At 36.0% G+C, this 19605-nt stretch overlaps 1 protein-coding gene across 4 annotated transcripts in view; it reads right to left on the minus strand.

The window, feature by feature from the left end:
- Nucleotides 1-19605, minus strand: part of LPGAT1 (lysophosphatidylglycerol acyltransferase 1) — a 66188-nt gene that overhangs the window by 24230 nt on the left and 22353 nt on the right. For all 4 annotated transcript variants that reach the window (XR_013827007.1, XM_079912407.1, XM_079912406.1 and 1 more), the window contains exons 3-5: nucleotides 8977-9095; nucleotides 3782-3877; nucleotides 478-751 (exon numbers count right to left, since the gene is read on the minus strand). Coding sequence is in view for 3 of the 4 variants with exons in the window: in XM_079912407.1 (XP_079768533.1) it covers nucleotides 478-751; nucleotides 3782-3877; nucleotides 8977-9095 (489 nt within the window). In the remaining variant the exon portion in view is untranslated. The remainder of the gene's footprint in view (nucleotides 1-477; nucleotides 752-3781; nucleotides 3878-8976; nucleotides 9096-19605) is intronic.

The following is a 19605-nucleotide window of genomic DNA, read 5'->3' on the forward strand; positions in this document are numbered from 1 at the left end:
AACTCATTCTCTGTATTAAAAACAAAAAAACTTTCTAAATTTGATAACTGCAAAAAATATAAATCATTATAATTCCATTTGCATATCTATGATTAGTTTCTCAAATTTGTCATTTCTATTCCTGTATCTTTTAATCCAGCAATTCCACTTCTACGAATTAATACTACAGACATGTTCCACAAATCTGTAAGGATATTTACAGGAATGTTGACTGCAGCAGTGGGAATGGCCACGAGTAAGGTGTACAGTAAGGGAGAGATACCTTCGACTTTATACATTCCTATATTATTTGAATAAATTATTGTAAGCATGGACTACTTTTGTAGAAACATTAAAAAGTTATATTTTCATCTTCTCCCTCAGTATTATTTCTGTTTGACAAAAATTATAAATATAAAAAAGAACAATGTTATCTTCTGGAACTCCAGAAAATCCTTTAATTCCAAGAAAAGAAAAAAATGCTAAAAACCATCATACCTAATTCCTTAGCATCTCCTCCTGCTGGACTTCCATTTTCCTGTCGTGCTACAAGTGCATTCAGAATAATTTTTGTTGCCCCAATCCTTGGCAAAGTGACATGTGTAAGAAATGGCAAGTTATTTTTCTTGGCAAATGCCTGACTGGTTTCTCGCCTCTTCCTGAGGAAGCCCCCTTCTGGAAACAGAACAATCCATTTTCGATCTCTGTTCCTGTAATTATTTTCTAGGTGCTTCTTGAGAAGAAGAAGCTGTTGGTCACGATGAGATTTCCCCTAGAAGGTAGACACACATAGAGTAAGTACAGTCACATTTGAAATTTAAAGGCTGTAAAATTAAATAGAAATAACTGCTTCTAGAGTAAATCCCAATCATAGGCTAGAATAGTGATTTCCCCCCACTTACTTCCCCTTTTGACCATACTGGAAAAAGTAAGTTATTAGCACTTACATAAATAAACCCTTCCCCCTGCAGAAAAAAATTGCTCTAATTGCCCCTGAAAGTTCATTCATTCATCATCAGTGAGTATTTACTGAGTACCTACTACTTACTTGCCAGGCACTGTCCTGGAGATGGAGAAGTAAGAGACATTCACGAAGCTTACTTGAATGGGGAAGATATATAATACATATGCATACGTGTATGTGCATATGTACAAATGCAACTGGTGATAAGGTTAGGAAGAAGAGTAAGAGACTAGAGAAGCTCAACAGGGTCAGGAAAAGCAGCTCCAAGGAGGTGAAATTTGAGCAAAGAGCTGATAATGTGATGGAATAAACCACGTGAAGATGAGTGGCAGAGTACTCCAGGTGATGAGGAGAAAAAGGACAAAGGCCCTGAGGTGGGAACATGTTTGGCATGTTCAGAGAACTGTGGCAAGGTCAGTGTGGCTGAAAATTGCAGAGAGAGGCAGAGGACATATAAGAAAGGCCTTGAGCTTGGTTAAGTAGTAGTTTGGGATGCAATATCATTAGATAGTTTTCAAAAAGGGAGAGTCATGATCTTATTTACTTAAAAAAAAAATCTGCTGGCTCCAGTAACAAAAAGACTACAGGAAATAAGTTAGGAGACTCCTGTAGAGTCTGGACAAGGGAGTTTGATGAGATTCAACTGTGGGATATCGATGAGAGGTGCACACATTCAGGGAAAAATCTGAAAGCTAACAGGACATTCTGATAGACTGGATCTTAGTTGTGAGGGAAAGAGAGGAAAGAGGATAACTTGGAGACCGAAAAGAGGAACCTAGAAGCTTTTTTAGGAAAGCCCAAAACCCATGACTAAATATAAGAAGGTTCTTCCTTTCAGTATGGTCAATTCGCTAATAATTTTCCAGCCAACACAATTACAGAAGCTCCCCAAAATAATTTGTACACTTTCAGTCTTTAGACTAAATTATTCTAAATGCAAACTAAGTAACAATTTTCTTAGCTAATTTACAGAATTGAATTGATTATAATTAAGCTTTACTTTTAAGTTCCCTAGAGTACATGTAAAATATTTTTAATATTCTTGGAAATATCTTGTCAAAAATGTTTAGTAGCAAAGTCCCAAGAGATTTTCTTTAACATTAATACTTTTTTTCTCTCCCCTTCCCCCATGTTATAGATTTTTATTACTATCAAACAGGGGAAAAATTTTTGCACTTCAGAAATGAATTTGTAAATCTCTCCTGTCTTCGCCTCCAGTGACACTCTAAGATATGAGGTTAGTTTCTTCCTTAAGTTGTTCTGATCATTGTTTATTTTGTCTCAACCTTGTTGTGGCCAATCCCCATTCCCAATTCTTCCTAGGGTTCCAGTGCCTGCTTTTTTCCATCTCTCTGCTCAGAAAAACCAAGGGTGTTTCCAGAAAAAACTAGACAATTACACAGAATATGAAAAACAAAAATATGTTTTGTATATAAAACTGTCTGGAGGGGACTTCCCTGATGGTCCAGTGGTTAAGACTCTGTGCTCCCAGTGCAGGAGGCCCTGGGTTCGATCCCTGGTCAGGTAACTAGATCCCACGTCAGGGAACTAGATCCCACATGCATGCCACAACTGAGAGTACTCATGCCACAACAAAGATCCCGTGTGCTGTAACTAAGACCTGGTGCAGCTAAATAAATAAATAAATATTAAAAAAACTGTCTGGAGCAAAGTATAATATATGTGTTTGGGGAGACCTATTTTCATAGAGCTTAGAAGTTTTTCTACACACTTCTAGCTTATTTCTGAATTTGTGATGCTCAGAAGAGGCTTAATTAGATTCACCAGCAATTCATTATGTAATTACTACGTGTAAGGTACTGCACCATCCAGGGTGAAGTGGCTAAATACATAAACACCAGATAAGTGTAGCATTATCATACATAGAAACTCTTGATATCATATTTTGGTTATCCATTTTTGAGAAAATAAAGCATGTAGCATATCAGGGAAACACTATAATGTACTGCTGACTTCTTCTTTTATTATTTTTTTTGAACCCGCAGCCCCTGCATTGGAAGCGCGGAATCTAACCACTGGACCGCCAGGGAAGTCCCTGCATGCTGACTTGATAAGAGGGTATTATTCTTTTTCCTATACTAAACTAGCCCTAATGCTTACGACCCATTCCCAATCCACCTTCCTCCATCAAACCCGTACTCATTCTTCAAATGTATGCCACATATCATCTTCTCCTCTAAGGTTTTTCTGGATTTACAGAAATTTGACGTACTCACTTTTCATACTATGAATTCGCAAAATATTTCCTTATTTATTTATTTAGTATTCTCCCGACTGGTAATCTTATTTATTTAACCATCTCCCAACTGCTAACATAGATACCTTCTGTATCATATAACGGTGACTTGTAAATAAAAATAACAGTGATAATATAGATGATGATAGTGGTAGTCATGATGAAGTTGATGAAAGTAGCAGGGACTGTTCTGAGCGTGTAACACGTATTACTTCATGTAATCCACACAGCAACTCTGTGAGAGGAGTACTCATTATTCTCATTTGAAAAATGAGGAAACTTTGAGAGGTTAAATAACTTGCCCAATTCACACAGCTAAGAAGCAGAAGAGCTGAGAATGTGGCAGGCGCTTGGTAAACTGTTTAGAAGCGAGGAGGGTAGAGATTAAAATATTTGCATTTTAATGTTTATGCATACTCAAATTCAGACTGAAATAAATGTTTTAGGAAAAAAGATTCCCAGCTCCCTCAGATAACTAGAGCTGGCTGTATCTATTATAACTGGTTTTGTGATGCCTCTTTTTACAATAAAGAATTAGATTGATCAGGCTATCACTGTGGGAAAAAATGCTCATTACTTACCTGTCTGATAAAGAAGTCTCCGTGAATTAGAGAAACAATTCCAAAGTTTGTGTACTTAAAAATATGATCCATCAACCACATCATTTGAGCAACAACCTAAAATATTTAAAAGCAAGAAATAAATGTTGAATAAAAAAAATAAAAAAACCTGACTATAGTCTAGCCAGTCTCTAAATTTTATGTATAATCATCCAAGCGTACTTTTAATTAACCTAACTATCTTAAATCTGTTACTTCTACAAATAAAGCACTACATGAAAAATTACAGGTCTTCATGCATTCTTTAGAAATGTGTTGTATAATTTCCAAGGATTTTGAGATTTCTCTGCTGTTTTCTGCTACTGAGTTCTAATTTGACTTCATTATATTAAGATAACCTATTCTGTATTAGGTCAATGTTTAAAATGTATTGAAGTTTGTTTTATGGCCCAGGATATAGAATATCATTGTATATGTTCCACAGACGATTAAAAAGAACGTGTATTCTGTGTTTTAGGGTGTAGTATTCTACACGTTTTGATTAGATTTTATTGGTTGATGGTGTCGTTGAGTTCCAGATCATTGTTTTTTTTTGTTGTTGTTGTTTTTGTTTTTTTGCGGTACGCGGGCCTCTCACTGCTGCGGCCTCTCCCGCCGCGGAGCACAGGCTCCGGACGCGCAGGCTCAGCGGCCACGGCTCACGGGCCCAGCCGCTCCGCGGCATGTGGGATCCTCCCAGACCGGGGCACGAACCCGCGTCCCCTGCATCGGCAGGCGGACTCTCCACCACTGCGCCACCAGGGAAGCCCTCCAGATCATTGTTGATTTTCTGTCTATAAGTTCTATCAGGTGCTGACAGACGGGTACTAAAATCTCCAACTATAATTTTGTATTTATCTATTTCTCCTTTCATCTCTATCAGTTTTTGCTTCATGTATTTTGAGGTTTTGTTGTTTTGTGTTTATGCATTTAAGACTGTTATGCTTTCCTGGAAGATTGGTCCTTTTATGTTTCTATTAATTTTCTTTCCTTTGAAGGTTACTTTTTCTGATATTACTATGGCCAATCTCACTGTTTTCTTTGATTAATGTGTTCATTATATATATATATTTATTTATATTTATATCCTTTACCTTAAAACTAACTAGTTCAGTGTATTTGAAGTAAGTTTCTTGTAGACAGAATATTGTTGAATAATATGTTTATCTACTCCACCAATCTTTCTTTAACTTGCTGTATTTAGACTATTTAAACATAATATATTTATTGCTATGTTAGTGCTTAAAAAAATAAAAAATTACAGGTCTTGATTCCAAGTCTTGGATTCCTAGGTCATAGGTATATACATATCACTGGGTAACAAATAAAACTGAATTAACTTCTTAAATTTGAACTTCATGATTTCCAATTTGTTCTATGTAAACAAAACCTTTGGAAATTCTTATATAACTTGTAAAGTTATTTTGAAACAATACAATATGCCTAAGTTATCAAATGAGGGCTCCACGTTTAATTAATAAGCACTAAGGCTTTATAAAATGTGACCTTAACTTCATGGCTAAAATATTAAAAGTCATAAAATATAAAGATGTAAATATAAAAATTTATAAAAATATAAAATATAAAAATATCCAAAATAAAAGAACATTAAAGAATTCATTTAGTCAATAAATACACTGTAAAATTTTTAAAAATTCATTTAGTAGAATGATTTACACATTCTATTATATCACGAAGAGTATTTGTTAGTTTATACAAGGCCTTACTCTTTGCCAGCATAAAAATACTCAGTTTCTTAAACACAAAAATATTATCCACTGCTGATAAGAGTTAATAGCCATATCAAGAGCAGAAGACTTTATTTCAAGCAAATTTCAAAATTAAGAGTAAACAGGATCTAGTAAATGAATTGGTTAATTGTTCTCCCCTGCTGAGATAACAGCATCCCTTGTTATAAGCCTTAAATAAATAAAGTGAAAACTACAGCCTCCATCAAGAAAGCAACAAGGCTCCACTTTGGTTCCTACAGGAATAACAAATGTAAACTTCATCTCTGAGCACCAAATTGTATGAACTAACATATAAGGAAAAAACTAAGCATTGACATCCATGTGTTGCTTTTACAAAAACATTATAAAAGCCCACAAATAATATTCAAGCTTCTGATGTAATTTTTCAGTATCACTGAATAGTTCATTTACATGACTCCTATTCCAACAGTTTTACCATATAAAATAACTTTAAAAAAATAAAGATACATACATGAAAGACTGATTCCCAAATCACTTAATACAGAATAAAATAATCAACAACATCTCATTTTTGAATCTTGTTTTGCTTTGTAATGATAACCACTTTGTTTAGATAAATTGAGATCTGAACTAAATGGAATTTGCGGAAAAGTGCCCCAAGAAACAAAACAAAAAGCAAGTGGAGTCAACCTGTAAAACCTTTGAGCTTTATACACAGTATGAAGTGTGGCTGCAATTTATTGCTCTCTGGGTTTAATACCAACACTAAAGTAACTAGCTTTTATGGTTAATCTTACATTTATAGTGGATTTACCGCCTCAGTTAGAAGGGTAACGTAAAACAAATTCAGTAAGACAGCCAAGCTATCTTCTGAGATTTGTATGGATAATTCTGTCCTAACTTATTTTAGGGGAAATGTTACAAGTCAATAAATATTTATTACATATCTAAAAGTTCTATTGATTGAAATAAAAATTCTTGGTTTTATCATCAATTGCCAGAAAAGGGCAAGACTCCTCACTTCACAGATGCTTATTAAAAAGGTACCAGCACGTTTAGAAAATATAACTAATCCTTTGTTTCATATTTCTGAAAAAATGAGGTCAGTAAACACAAGCTGCCTGAATCAACTCTGTCAACGTTTCACAGGCTGTCACTCAGAACGTTGTTAGGTATTTCCAAGGGACAAAATTGCTCTACATCAATTATTCTTTACCCGGAAGCACGAATTTTCTACATGTCAAAACATCTGGGGAGGCTTAAATGAATGGCTCCATTCTTCATATCCTTCTGAAATTTTAGTGGAGCCAATGGTTTTCCCGTTTAGAAGTCTACAAGGACAATTTTGGCTGTCACAATGACCAGGGAGTTCTACTAGCACATAGTAGGTTGCAGCCAGGTAAGGAAAACAAAGTGCAGCAGGACAGTCAAGAACAACAGTGCCGTCCTACCAAAATGCAAGCAGTGCCCCCACTGAGGAACAACGACAGGCACTACAGGAATTCCTGAATTCAAAAAGCTATGTTATGCTCACATCACCATTAAACTAGTATTTTTAAACTGGCCCACAATTTAGCATTAGCTTTCTTTCTTTGAACGTGCCCATGGAGTATGCAATTAATCAAGTAAACATTCCTACTTGTGAATGTAAATTAATATTGCCCCATACTTATTACGCAGGAGCCAGAAATTTTCATGTTTCCACCTTTTTATTTCTCAATTACTCCTTTATGAAACAAGATAAAAAATTCTTCAAGGTTTCAAATTATTTTGTAATATTAGATAATAACATTAGTATAATTAATCTGAAAATAAAAACAAAATAACTCTGGACAGAAAAATGAACCAAAGACCAACTAAAATCTTTTTACAAGAGCAAACAAATAAACCAAAATTTTTCTTGTCCACAATATCGGTGAATCTCAGATTACCTGATACTCTGGTTAATACAGTTCTCATCTCTGCCAAACTGGAGTTAGAGTAACAAAGTTAGGCATATTTATAGTCACCGTTTTAAGCACTCTTTGAGATTCAAAAACCAATAGAAGACACTGTAGGCCCTCAGAAAAATCACTATAAATATAAGTATCTTATCGGTAAGCATAAAAATGTTCTCCTTGATACAAAGCCAAACAAACTAGTTTTTACACAATTTTAACATCAAGAATTTAGGGGACAGGCAGTAAATATTATTATAATGCAAATATATCTACACAGTGATATAACAATTCTGAATATGATTCTGAATATAAGAAAGGACTGAATTTATTCTACATTCTAGCAAAATTATGCCTCTGCTTTTCAGATAAACAACAAAAACAGATTCCATAATAAGCAAACATATTTTCCATTTACTGTCACCTCATTTTCTGACCCCTGAGCTGCTGAATGCAAACTCTGGGACCTAAACACACCAGGCGTATTCTTGCCTGAGTGTTTTGGCCAAGATTATTTCACTAAAGAAGAGGCCCTTGCTTCACTACTCTGCCTAACTAAATTCTACTCACCCTTCAAGGTCAAGTTTACGTCCTCTCCCCTCCACAAAGTTTTCTATATCCACCAAGTACATGGTGAGCTCACTTTCCACTGAATATTTCTCACTTTGCAATTAAGTATTGTTTGCTATTCCCTCTCTCCACCTACCACTAGATTATTAGTTGCTTTACGGGGATAGTATCTTATAGGATGGTCTTCTATATTTATAGTCGGTGACCATAAATATGAAACACTTATAAAATACCTATTGATTTGTTTCTTCACTATTAGGCCAAATATTAATTCCATTAATTTTATGTATTTTCTATTTATTTACTTTTCTATGAACATAACCGCTTTACCTACTCTTAAGGTAACAATTCTTTTAATGTTAAGGACTGACTTTATTTTAAACCCTCCCAGTTTACAGGTATGTTTTAGTTAGCAATATAAGCAATGTGAAGTCAACAGTTCAAACACAGTCCTAGAACGCTGAATAAAATGGCCCTAATATCTTTCCTTTCAATTTGCTTTCTAAGTGAAATCCAAAATAATATTTACCTTACTTTCTTTTGGCTAAAGATCCCCAAGATCACCTAATTCCCTGTCCAATTTTACTCTTCTATCTTAAGCAAACTGCTTTTTGTGTTTGTATTTCTCAAACTGGCAATCCACCACTCACCTCAAGACAGCCCCATGCTGAACCATATTAACTTTGCTTCCATTTCAGTTATCTTTTTTAAAAAACAGCTTTGTGGAGATATAATCCACATTATCCCAGTTATTTTTCTTTAGGTCTGTAAATTCCTCTCTTAGAATAATTTAGAGTTATATACATAGTATATTTCTCTTTTTAAATTTTTCTAAATTTTCATGAAAGTATACATATTAAAGTGTAAGTCTACATTCCCAACTGTGGTAAGATCCGTAAACTGATTCTCTGTTAACCTCCCCTTTCTGCAGCCTATCTCTGCCTTCAGGATGGCTTACCAGTCCTTTGTCCTGGAGGCACATCATCAAAGTACACACATCTCCTGTTGCCTGATGATTCACCAACATTACTGCTTCATCTTTTGAAATTGCTTTAATATCTTCCCCCCATTCCATCACTGTAAGAACAAAAAGTTTCAAAGCTGTCATTTAAAAAATGTATACATTTCCAGAAGACTTGTATTAGAAACACTGGTGCACATTAATGATGATACATCACTTAGCTAAAACTTCTAAAAGTTTAGAACTAAGTTTATTTCCTATAAAAATCAGGATGTTCATATTTTATAGAGACCCAAAACATCCGTTAAAATGTAAAATGGCCATACCTTTGATTTAGAAATTCTATTTAAGAGTTTATCCTATAGAAACATTTGTCCAAACAGGCAAAGATATGCACAAAGGATATTTATTGCAACTTACACGTTCAGCAACAGGGGAATGGATAATTTTTATATAATGGAAGAGTATAAACCCATTAAAAGAATGGAGGATATCTCTATACACTAACCCAAAAGGACTTCTTATCAAGTAAACAAAACATACCACAAAACAGTATATAAAATATAATCCCATCTTTTCAAAGAAGGAATAAAATTTACATGCAACTTAATACATTGAAAAAAGTCTGAGGAAATGAATTCAAAACTTAATACTGATCATCATTGGGAGGTGGTTCCCAAAGCCCCCTTAAATTCTACTTTATAATAAAATATGCAAATATTATAAAATGTGTAAGCATTTTCATTTTACAAGAAAACTAATTAAGGATGTTACATTTATTAAAAATCTCCAGATGAAAAGTCAATGCACCAAAGCCTATATGTACACTTTAAGGAAAACAGTGATATCTCCAGGTAGTTACGCCTCATTTTATACCAAATTTACTACACGCAAAAAAATAAAACTGAGCATCAGTGTCAAACATCAGGACTCTACAAAGAAGGTTCTAGGTTCCTCAAATGTCTGACGTGAATTACCAGAGGCTGAATATATGTTAGCATTCACTCATCTCACTCACTGCTATAAGGAAAGAAGTTGAGTCACCTGTGTGTAATAGTTCTGGATGAAATAGGGATGGGAGACCTGTTGCTCACCTGCTTTACCTCTGCCAGCCTCCCTCCTTCACAGTCACCTTTCACTGTCACCCCAATACAGCGGAGCTCCTCATAAGAGTTCATTTGAGAAAAGAGTTCCGTTAATTTTTTTTACTATTAAAAGCCATTTAAGGGCTTCCCTGGTGGCGCAGTGGTTAACAATCTGCCTGCCAATGCAGGGGAAACGGGTTTGAGCTTTGGTCTGGGTAGATCCCACATGTCGCGGAGCCACTAAGCCTGTGCGTCACAACTGCTGAGCCTGCACTCTAAAGTCCGCGAGCCACAACTACTGAGCCTGCGTGCTACAACTACTGAAGCCCCCACGCCTAGAGCCTGTGCTCTGCAACAAGAGAAGCCCCCGCTCGCCACAACTAGAGAGCCCATGTGCAGCATGGAAGACCCAATGCAGCCAAAAACAAAAAAAAACAAAAAAAAAACCAGCCATTAAAGCAAGGTATCTATGCATTCATTTTAAAGATCTTAAAGATTTGTATTAAGGGAATTTCAGCTGGGCTGAACATATATTCAGTTGTGGTACCTACCTGCAAAGTGAGGTATTCCAGTCATTCTCTCAGAAGTTATTACTAACACACGAATAGCTTACACTATACGGTGAAAGTTTTTAAGTTTTTTTTTTTTTTTGCGGTACGCGGGCCTCTCACTGTTGTGGCCTCTCCTGCTGCGGAGCACAGGCTCCGGACACGCAGGCCCAGCAGCCATGGCTCACGGGCCCAGCCGCTCCGCGGCATGTGGGATCCTCCCAGACCGGGGCACGAACCCATGTCCCCTGCATCGGCAGGCGGACTCCCAACCACTGCGCCACCAGGGAAGCCCAGTTTTTAAGTTTTTAAAATGAATGCAGAATGGAAACTACATTACAGATGTCAAGTAATCCTTAAGGAATAGATGTAGAACACTGGGGACAGCCCAGCAACACCAACTTTCCTTCACAGCGGCCTTTCCTCTCCCAAGTTGCCAGTGAAGTCTAGCTGACAAGCTAACTTTACTGAAACATACTTGAATAGCTGATATACACTGTGTGTGGGAGCAGGGGGAATATAAATTGGTACAAGAGTTTTGGAAGTCAGTTTGGCGATATATATATCAGAACTAAGAAATGTGAAAATCCTTCTACCTAGCAATTCCACTTCTAGGAATTCATCTTACAGATATACTTATTCATGCGTAAAATGACACATATGCAAAGCTCTTTATTGCAGCATTGTTTATAAGAGCAAAGATGAAAACTAAAAAGAGAGACTAGCTCAAATTCATAGAAATTTCTAAAATGGTGGTTGACAGGAGGGAAAACTGGGGAGTTGTTTAATTAGTATGGAGTTTTGGTTTTATAAAATGAAAAAGTTTTAGGGCTTCCCTGGTGGCGCAGTGGTTGAGAGTCCGCCTGCCAATGCAGGGGACACGGGTTCGTGCCCCGGTCTGGGAAGATCCCACATGCCGCGGAGAGGCTGGGCCCGTGAGCCATGGACGCTGGGTCTGCGTGTCCGGAGCCTGTGCTCCGCAACGGGAGAGACCACAACAGTGAGAGGCCCGCGTACAGCAAAAAAAAAAAAAAAAAGAAAAAGTTTTGGAGATTGGTTACACAATAACGTGAATATACTTAACAATACTGACACTTAAAAATGGTTAAGATGGTAAATTTTATGTTATGTGTCTTTTGTCACAATTAAAAATAAAAAGGGAGACTAGTTAAATAAATTATAATATATCCATGCAATGGAATATTATGTAATCATAGCATTTTTACACTAATATGGAATGATATACTATAAGTAATAAAAGCAAAGTGCAGAACAGCGTGTGAAGAGAGAATATATTTACTAAATGAAAACTCCTCATAACACATCTCTGTTGACAACCCTTCAATGAACATGCGTGCGCACGCACACGCACACGCGCGCACACACACACACACACACACACACACACCACCATTCTTTCATTAATTCATTCTTCACTCAATAAATCAGCATCAGGCACTGTGGATATAAAACAAATAAGAACAAAAGTATTATTCTAATGCAGTTAAAACACTCAAGAAAAGTCTAACTTGGTTCTATAGACATTAGGCTATTAAGAGGTAATGTGGAAAGTCTTCTAGTTCTACATCTATATAAATAGATGTTTCATAACCAAATAGTCCTTTAATGCAATTTCTGCTACATGAATGGAAAATACTAGATACCTAGGCCTGTGCAGTAGGAAAGCATATGTGTGAATATAACTGCAAATAAAAATAAGTTTTCTACTTAAAATGTATCTTACTTGCTTTATATAAAGTAGATAAATCTAGTGTGTTGGTTTAAATCTCAAAATAAAAATTGAATTTAGAACTCTCTGTTCTGGCTTAAATAGTGTCCCACCAAATTTACATCCATCCAAAACCTGTGAATGTGACCCTATTTGGAAACAGGGGCTTTGTAGATGTATCAAGTTAAGATGAGGTCATGATGGATTAGGATGGGCCCTAAACCTATATCCAATATGACCAGTATCCTTATAAAAAGAGGGAAATTTGGACAGAGATACACAGGCAGAATGCCATGCGACAATGGAGGCAAAGACTGGAGTGATGTGTCTACAAGCCAAGGACTGCAGACAACCACCCAAAGCGAGCAAGAGGCAAGGAAGGATCCTTCCCACCAGAGACTTCAGACAGAACACAACCCTGTCAGCACCTCAGTTTCAGACTTCTAACCTCTGGAACTGTGAGAGAATAAATTCCTGTTGTTTTAAGCCACAGGAACTTTGCTGGTGGTACTTTGTTATGGCAGCCCTCTGAAACTAATATACTCCACCCTCCTCAATTTTCCCCATCCTTTCTCTTTTCCATTCTATTCCCCCCAAATTATAGTTTTTTTCTAACCAACTATAGGAAAAGAACAACAGCACTGTATTTTAAACATCCAGAACATTATCACAGAAATCTACCATTACGTATTATAAAGGGTTCTCAATGTTTATTTCTATAATACTTTCAGGGTATAATCATTAAGAGTTAATCCAATACATATTTTATCTCTCAGCCATAACTTAGCTAAAATTAATTTTCAAACTAAATGTCAATTTGCTAAGACTCACACACATACTAAATCAAACAAGTGAAGGTAGAAGGATCAACTTTTTAAAATTATCCTGATGTAGCAATAAAGTCATGCTAGATTTTATAATAATCTAAATTTTTTTCAACAATAAATTTCATTTCCAGTATCTATGGTATTCTTCTTTTACCAAACCATTATATACTTCAAAGATCACTGTTAGAAAGTTATATGACTAACAAAATCAAGATTAAAAAATGCTTGTAGAGAAAAAGCATTTATTTTATGTATGAAATAGCTATGTTCCTCAAATCATACCCTGCTATCCAAACCAGTAAGTATAATAATGGAGCCAGTATCTTAATCAAGGAATAGAATTAGTCTCATGTTAAAGAACAGAAGCTATCGATGCCTGCCAGTTCTTACATTGTACTTGATTAGAAGGACAAAAATATTTTAACACACTGTTCTGTGAAAGGAATTCTCAAAAAAGAACTGGGTCAGGTCCACTACTTCCAAAGGGAATGAAAAACAACTGAGTAAAAACTGGAAGAAAAGTTCCCTAGTTGTAATTGAATTTTTTAAAATTCTTGTTAAAAACCAAAGCCAAAGATTATCACCTGCTATACACACACACACACACACACACACACACACACACACAATTAATGAACCTCCCCCCAAAAGTTTTAGACTAAAATTGATCATGACAGTTCACATCTCAAAAAGAAAATAAAAACAATAAACCATCACAATTTCCTTTAAAACAGTGATGCTAAAGCTGTTATACTGACCCACAAAACAGAATTAATGCAGAGAAGAAAGGTTGCTTTATACACGACCATAATACCTTATTTCTCAAAGTTCAAAAAAAAATGCCTGCAAGCTGATGCCGCAAACTATTTACCATTCTGTGACTCACTTAAGAAACATTAATATCATTATGCTACTCAAACATATTGTGAAGATGAATGAGATATAAATGACAGAATCACAGACGTCCTGGGCAATTAGATTACATGACAGTTGAAGTTACTTTTGAAATCACTATTAACTAAAAGAGTCATACAACTACCGTGTCACGTAAGGTCAGGTATTCTAATATGAATAGTAAAGATTAGAGAGCAACAAAACACATAAAAGAATCTCATGTAGCTCAAGAACTGTGGCTTTCAGTAACACACATTGGAGGCAGAGTGGGTTGGACTCATCCAAAGTTAGGGGTTAGCAGAGGAAGATAAAAAGGGAGTGAGGACATGAAGGGTAGCCGTGAGAAAGTAGATTAAGGTACTGATTAATGGAGAGGAGACTGGTGAGGAAAGGAACCAAGCAAGGGGGTAATTCACTAAAGAAAACTGAGGGAGGGCTATTATAGTAGAGATACTTGAAGCCAACCCCCATCTCCACCTTTACCCATCCTACTCAAACCCCCATAGATAGGGCCCAGACGTTGTGAGAAAGCCCCCGGGTGAATCTAATGTACGTCTGTAAATAAGAACCACTGGAATTTTAGCTCTGACGAGTTTTATTTTCTTAAAACAAGTATACTGAACATACTAGGAAGTTGTGGTCAGTGCCTTTTGGCACTTTAATTAATTTAATTTAATTTAAGAGGTTAAATTTGAGGAGGCAAGGCTCACGGTGTAGCTTTTGGAGGGGTTGCTTAACTAAAAGAATAATAGTAGTATATATTATTAAATAGATATATAATTAAATACTAATAATCTTAATAGCCAACATTTATAGAATGCTTACTATGTGTCAGGCATTAATAATTAGTAAGAGAAAATAATTCACATTATTTTCCTATGTAATCTTCACAAAATCCCAAATGTACAGACACTGTTATCCCCAATTTACAATTGAAGAAAATGAGACACAGAAGGTTAAGCAGTATCTTCAAAGTTACACAGTTAGGCAGTAGGGGAACTGGGATTCAAAACCACTGTATCATGCTGTCACTGCTGGCAGGCTACACCAAGGAACCTTGAGAACAGGAACGGGTAAGTTGCCCACACAGCCCCTGACGTTGCCCATGATTATGCCAAGAAGTGGGGTGGACAAGCCAAGTCCCAAAGTCCTCGACAAATAAGGTTAGTGGGCGGCAACAATAAGGAACGGTGCAGAAGCCAAGGATCAAGAGTTTTTTGCATGACAGCTGAATAATAAACAAGTCTAAAAAGGCAAAGAGTATCTAAGAAAAAAAAAAAAATCAACATTGTCTTTGGGCCCAGGATACAGGTATCTTAAATTTAATGTGCTCAATACAGAACCAGCTCTTTACCCTAGTCTGCTCCATCTCAGCGAAGGACACCATCATTCACCCAGTCAGTTCAAGACCAAACCTAAGACCACTTTTGATTCCCCCCTTTCCTCAATTCTCCATATTTAATCCATCTCTAAGTCCTTTGGACTCTATCTCCAAAACACATCCTGCAACCTCTGTCTCTCCTTCTTTACTACTACTACTCTAGGCCAAGCCATCAGTACCTCTTTCTTGGACTTCTGAAGTGACCTCCTAACTAGTCTTCTCACTTCCACTATAGCCACCTGCTTAAAAGAAAACTTTAAAATAGTTGTTAATTTCAAATACCAGTATAATCTAAATCACCACTGGCAAGAATGGAAAAAGAAAGAGCAAGAAAGTCAAAGATAGTAAGTGATAATTAACTCTAACTGGTATTGAGATTTGCTTTAACTTAAACCTAGACAGTTTCCAACAGGGGAGATATTGGTATCTCGGGAGAAGCAATTCTTCCCGCAGTCATCAGCATTGCAAAACTTTTAGCACACCTGGCCAACATTCTCTGTTACAACCCTCAAGAGCCTACACACTTCCAAACATCCCACCCCCACCTCTATCCATTTAAAACCACTACGTTAGAAAGTTCAAAATGATTTAGGTCAATATAATCCTGTGGTAAAATCAGAGTGAGGTTAAATAACAAATGAGAATAGTACAGACAACATGAGGACTAAGTGAACATGTGCTTATTGAAAACAAAGATCAAGCCCTCTGATGCCTAATCTTTACCCACTCAGCCCCAGGATATGGCAGCAAGAGTTTGGAGGAGTCTTCTCTAGGAAATCTGATCAGCTCAAGAGAAAAGATCTAAAAATATTGACATTTAGGATTCTCCAGTGAAGTATTCCAATCAGATTATCCTACAATGAGGCTTAGTGTGGACAAGACGCAGCCACAAACAGGGCTACCAATCAACTTTATAGTCCCCTACTCTTAAATAAGAACAGATGGTCAGGTATTACCAGATACCCAGAAAAAGCCTTTAATGTGAAAGACAGAAAATAAAGCAGCCTATTAAATAAATTGATTTTATAGTCAGAAATCTTCCAAAAAATAATTCTTCTGGCCCAGATGATTTCACTAGCGAATTCTGCCAAACATTTTAAAAAGAAATAACACCAATTCTAAACAATCTCTTCCAGAAAATAGAAAAGAAGGGAAAACTTTCAAGTTTACTTTATAAGGCCAGCATTACCCTTATACCAAAACCAGAAACAAACAAACAAACAAACAAAACTATAGACTTATATCCATTAAAATCCTCAATAAATGTTAGGAAATGGAATCCAATAATATACACTGCAACCAAGTAAGGTTTATCATCACAGGAATACAAGGTTGATTGAATATTAAAAATTAATCAGTGTAATAGTCCACTATATTAACAGTCTGAGGAAGGAAAACCTCATGATTATATTGCTATGGTCTGAAGGTCTGTGTCCCCCTAAAATTCAAATGTTGAAGTCCTAATCCCCAAAGGTGATGGCATTAGCAGATGAGGACTTTGGAAAGTGATTAGGTCATAAGGGTTGAGCCCTCATGAATGGGATTAGTGCACTTATAAAAGAGATCCCACTGAGCTGTCTAGCCCATTCTACCAAATGAGGGCACAGTGAAAAGGCTATGAACCATGAAGAGAGCCCTCATCAGAAGGTGACTATGCTGGCACCTTGTCTTGGACTTCCAAGTCTCCAGAACTATGAGCAATAAACTTCTGTTGTTTATAAGTCACCCCGCCTGTGACATTTTCTTATAGCAGCTCAAACAGACTAAGACACATATGAATTGACGCACAAACAGCACTAAACAAATTCCAATATACATTCATGAAAAAAACTCTCAGTAAACTAAGAACAGAAAGGAATTTCCTCAATGTAATAAAGTGTTTCTACACAAAACCTATAGTTAACATAATATTTAGTATTAGTTATATGAGTGCTTTCTCCCTAAGATTGAGAACAAGGCAAGGATGTCCAATCTCACCTCTCTTATTTAACATTATCCCAGAAGTCCTAGCCAGTTCAATAATGCAAAAATAAATAAATAAATAAATAAGAAAAAGAAATGAAAGTCATACAGGTTGGAAAGGAAGAGATAATTCTGCCCATATTCACAAATAGCATGACTGTCTCTGTAGAATGTCCCAATTAATCTACAAAAAACTCCTATTATTAATAAGTGAGTTTAGCAAAGTTACTAACAGTAAGTATCAATCATATTTTTATACTAGTAATGAATGATAGGAAATTTTTAAAAATTAAATCCCACTTACAATAGCTCAAAAAATATACTTAGGTACAAATCTAAAACACATGGACAGGATCTGTATGCTGAAAACTACAAAGTCCTGATGAAAGAAATTAAAGAAGGCCAAAATGAAATGAATACCATGTTCATGGATTGAAAGATTCAACATATTAAAGATATCAATTCTCCCACAAACTGATCTACAAGTAAAACACAATTCTAATCAAAATGCCAAGAAGAACTTTTGCAGATACAGGCAATTGGATTCTAAAACTTATAAAGAAAGGCCAACAAACTAGAAAAACCAAAATAACTTTGAAAAGGAGAATAAAGTTGGAGGAATCATACTACCCAATTTTAAAACTTACTATAAAGCTACAATAATCAAATGGCATGGTATTGGTGAAGGATCAGACACACAGATCAACAGAGCAGAAAAGAGAGTCCAGAAATAGACCACACAAATATGGCTAAATGATTTTTGACAAAGGTGTAAAGTCAATCCAATGGAGAAAGAATAGTCTTTTCAAAAAACAATGTTAGAAAAATATGAAACCTAAACCTATACCTTATACAACAATTAATAACTCATAAAAGAAAAAAAATCAGTAAATTGCACTTCATCGAAATTTAAACCTTTTGCTCAGCAAAAGACACTGTTAAGAGAATGAAAAGACTGGGAGAAAATATATGCAATCACATATCCAACAACGGATTTGTGTCTTTGTATCCAGAATACTTATAGAACTTCCAAAACTCAGCAGTAAGATAACAAACCACCCAAGTAAAAACCAGGCAGAAAACTTGGACACCTCACCAAAGAGGATATAAGGATGGCAAACAACCATATGAAAAGATGTACAACATCATCAGCCACTAGGGAAATACAAATTAAAACCATGACGAGCAACTACTATACATTTACTAGAATGACTAAAATTAAACATACTGATAATACCAAATTTTGATAAGGATGCAGAAAAATTGGAACTTGTAGACACTGCTGATAGAAATGCAAAATGTATAGCCACTCTGGAAACAGTTTGGCAGTTTCTTATAAAGTTAAAAATACACTTACCATCTGACCCAGGAAACCCACTCCTGGGTATTTACCCTAGAGCAGGGGTTAGCAAACTTTTTCTGCAAAGGGTCAGCCATTAAATATTTTAAGCTTTGCAGGCCACATATGGTCTCTGTTGCAAATTCTTCTTTTGTTGTTGTTGTTTTTTACAAACCTTTACAAATGTAAAAGCCATTCTTAGCTCATAGGGCCATATAAAAACAGGCAACAGGAAAATTTGGCCCATTGGGCATAGTTTGTTGACTCCTACCCTAGAGAAATGAAAACTTAAGTTAATACAGAAACCTGTACATGAATGTTATACCAGCCTATTCATAACTGCTAAAAACTAGAAACAAACCAAATGTCCTTCAGTAGCTGAATGGATATAAACTGTGGTACATTCATACAATGGAATACGACTCAGCAACCAAAAAGAACATTCTAATGATACATGCAACAACTTGGATGACTTTCAAAGGCATGCTGAGTGAAAGAAGTCAGTCTCAAAAGGTTACATAATGCATGAATCCATTTTATGACATTCTCAAAAAAGACAAAATTATAGTGAAAGAGAACAGATCAGGGATTGCCAGGGTTAGAAGTTGGGGGAGAATGTGAGTACCAAGGATAATGATGACAAAAGCACGGCAGAACTACAGATAATTCTTGCTCTGTTATTTTTCTTTCTTTTCTTTATATTTTTCTGTTTTCAGCATTTGACTTATTACTTTTGTAATTCAGGAAGGTTTTTCTCCCCAGATCAAAGTATTAATGGAAGGGCTTCCCTGGTGGCGCAGTGGTTGAGAGTCCGCCTGCCGATGCGGGGGATGCGGGTTCGTGCCCCGGTCCGCGAGGATC

Source organism: Stenella coeruleoalba, assembly GCF_951394435.1.
Source record: "Stenella coeruleoalba genome assembly, chromosome: 1".
In the NCBI taxonomy this organism is placed as follows: domain Eukaryota; kingdom Metazoa; phylum Chordata; class Mammalia; order Artiodactyla; family Delphinidae; genus Stenella; species Stenella coeruleoalba.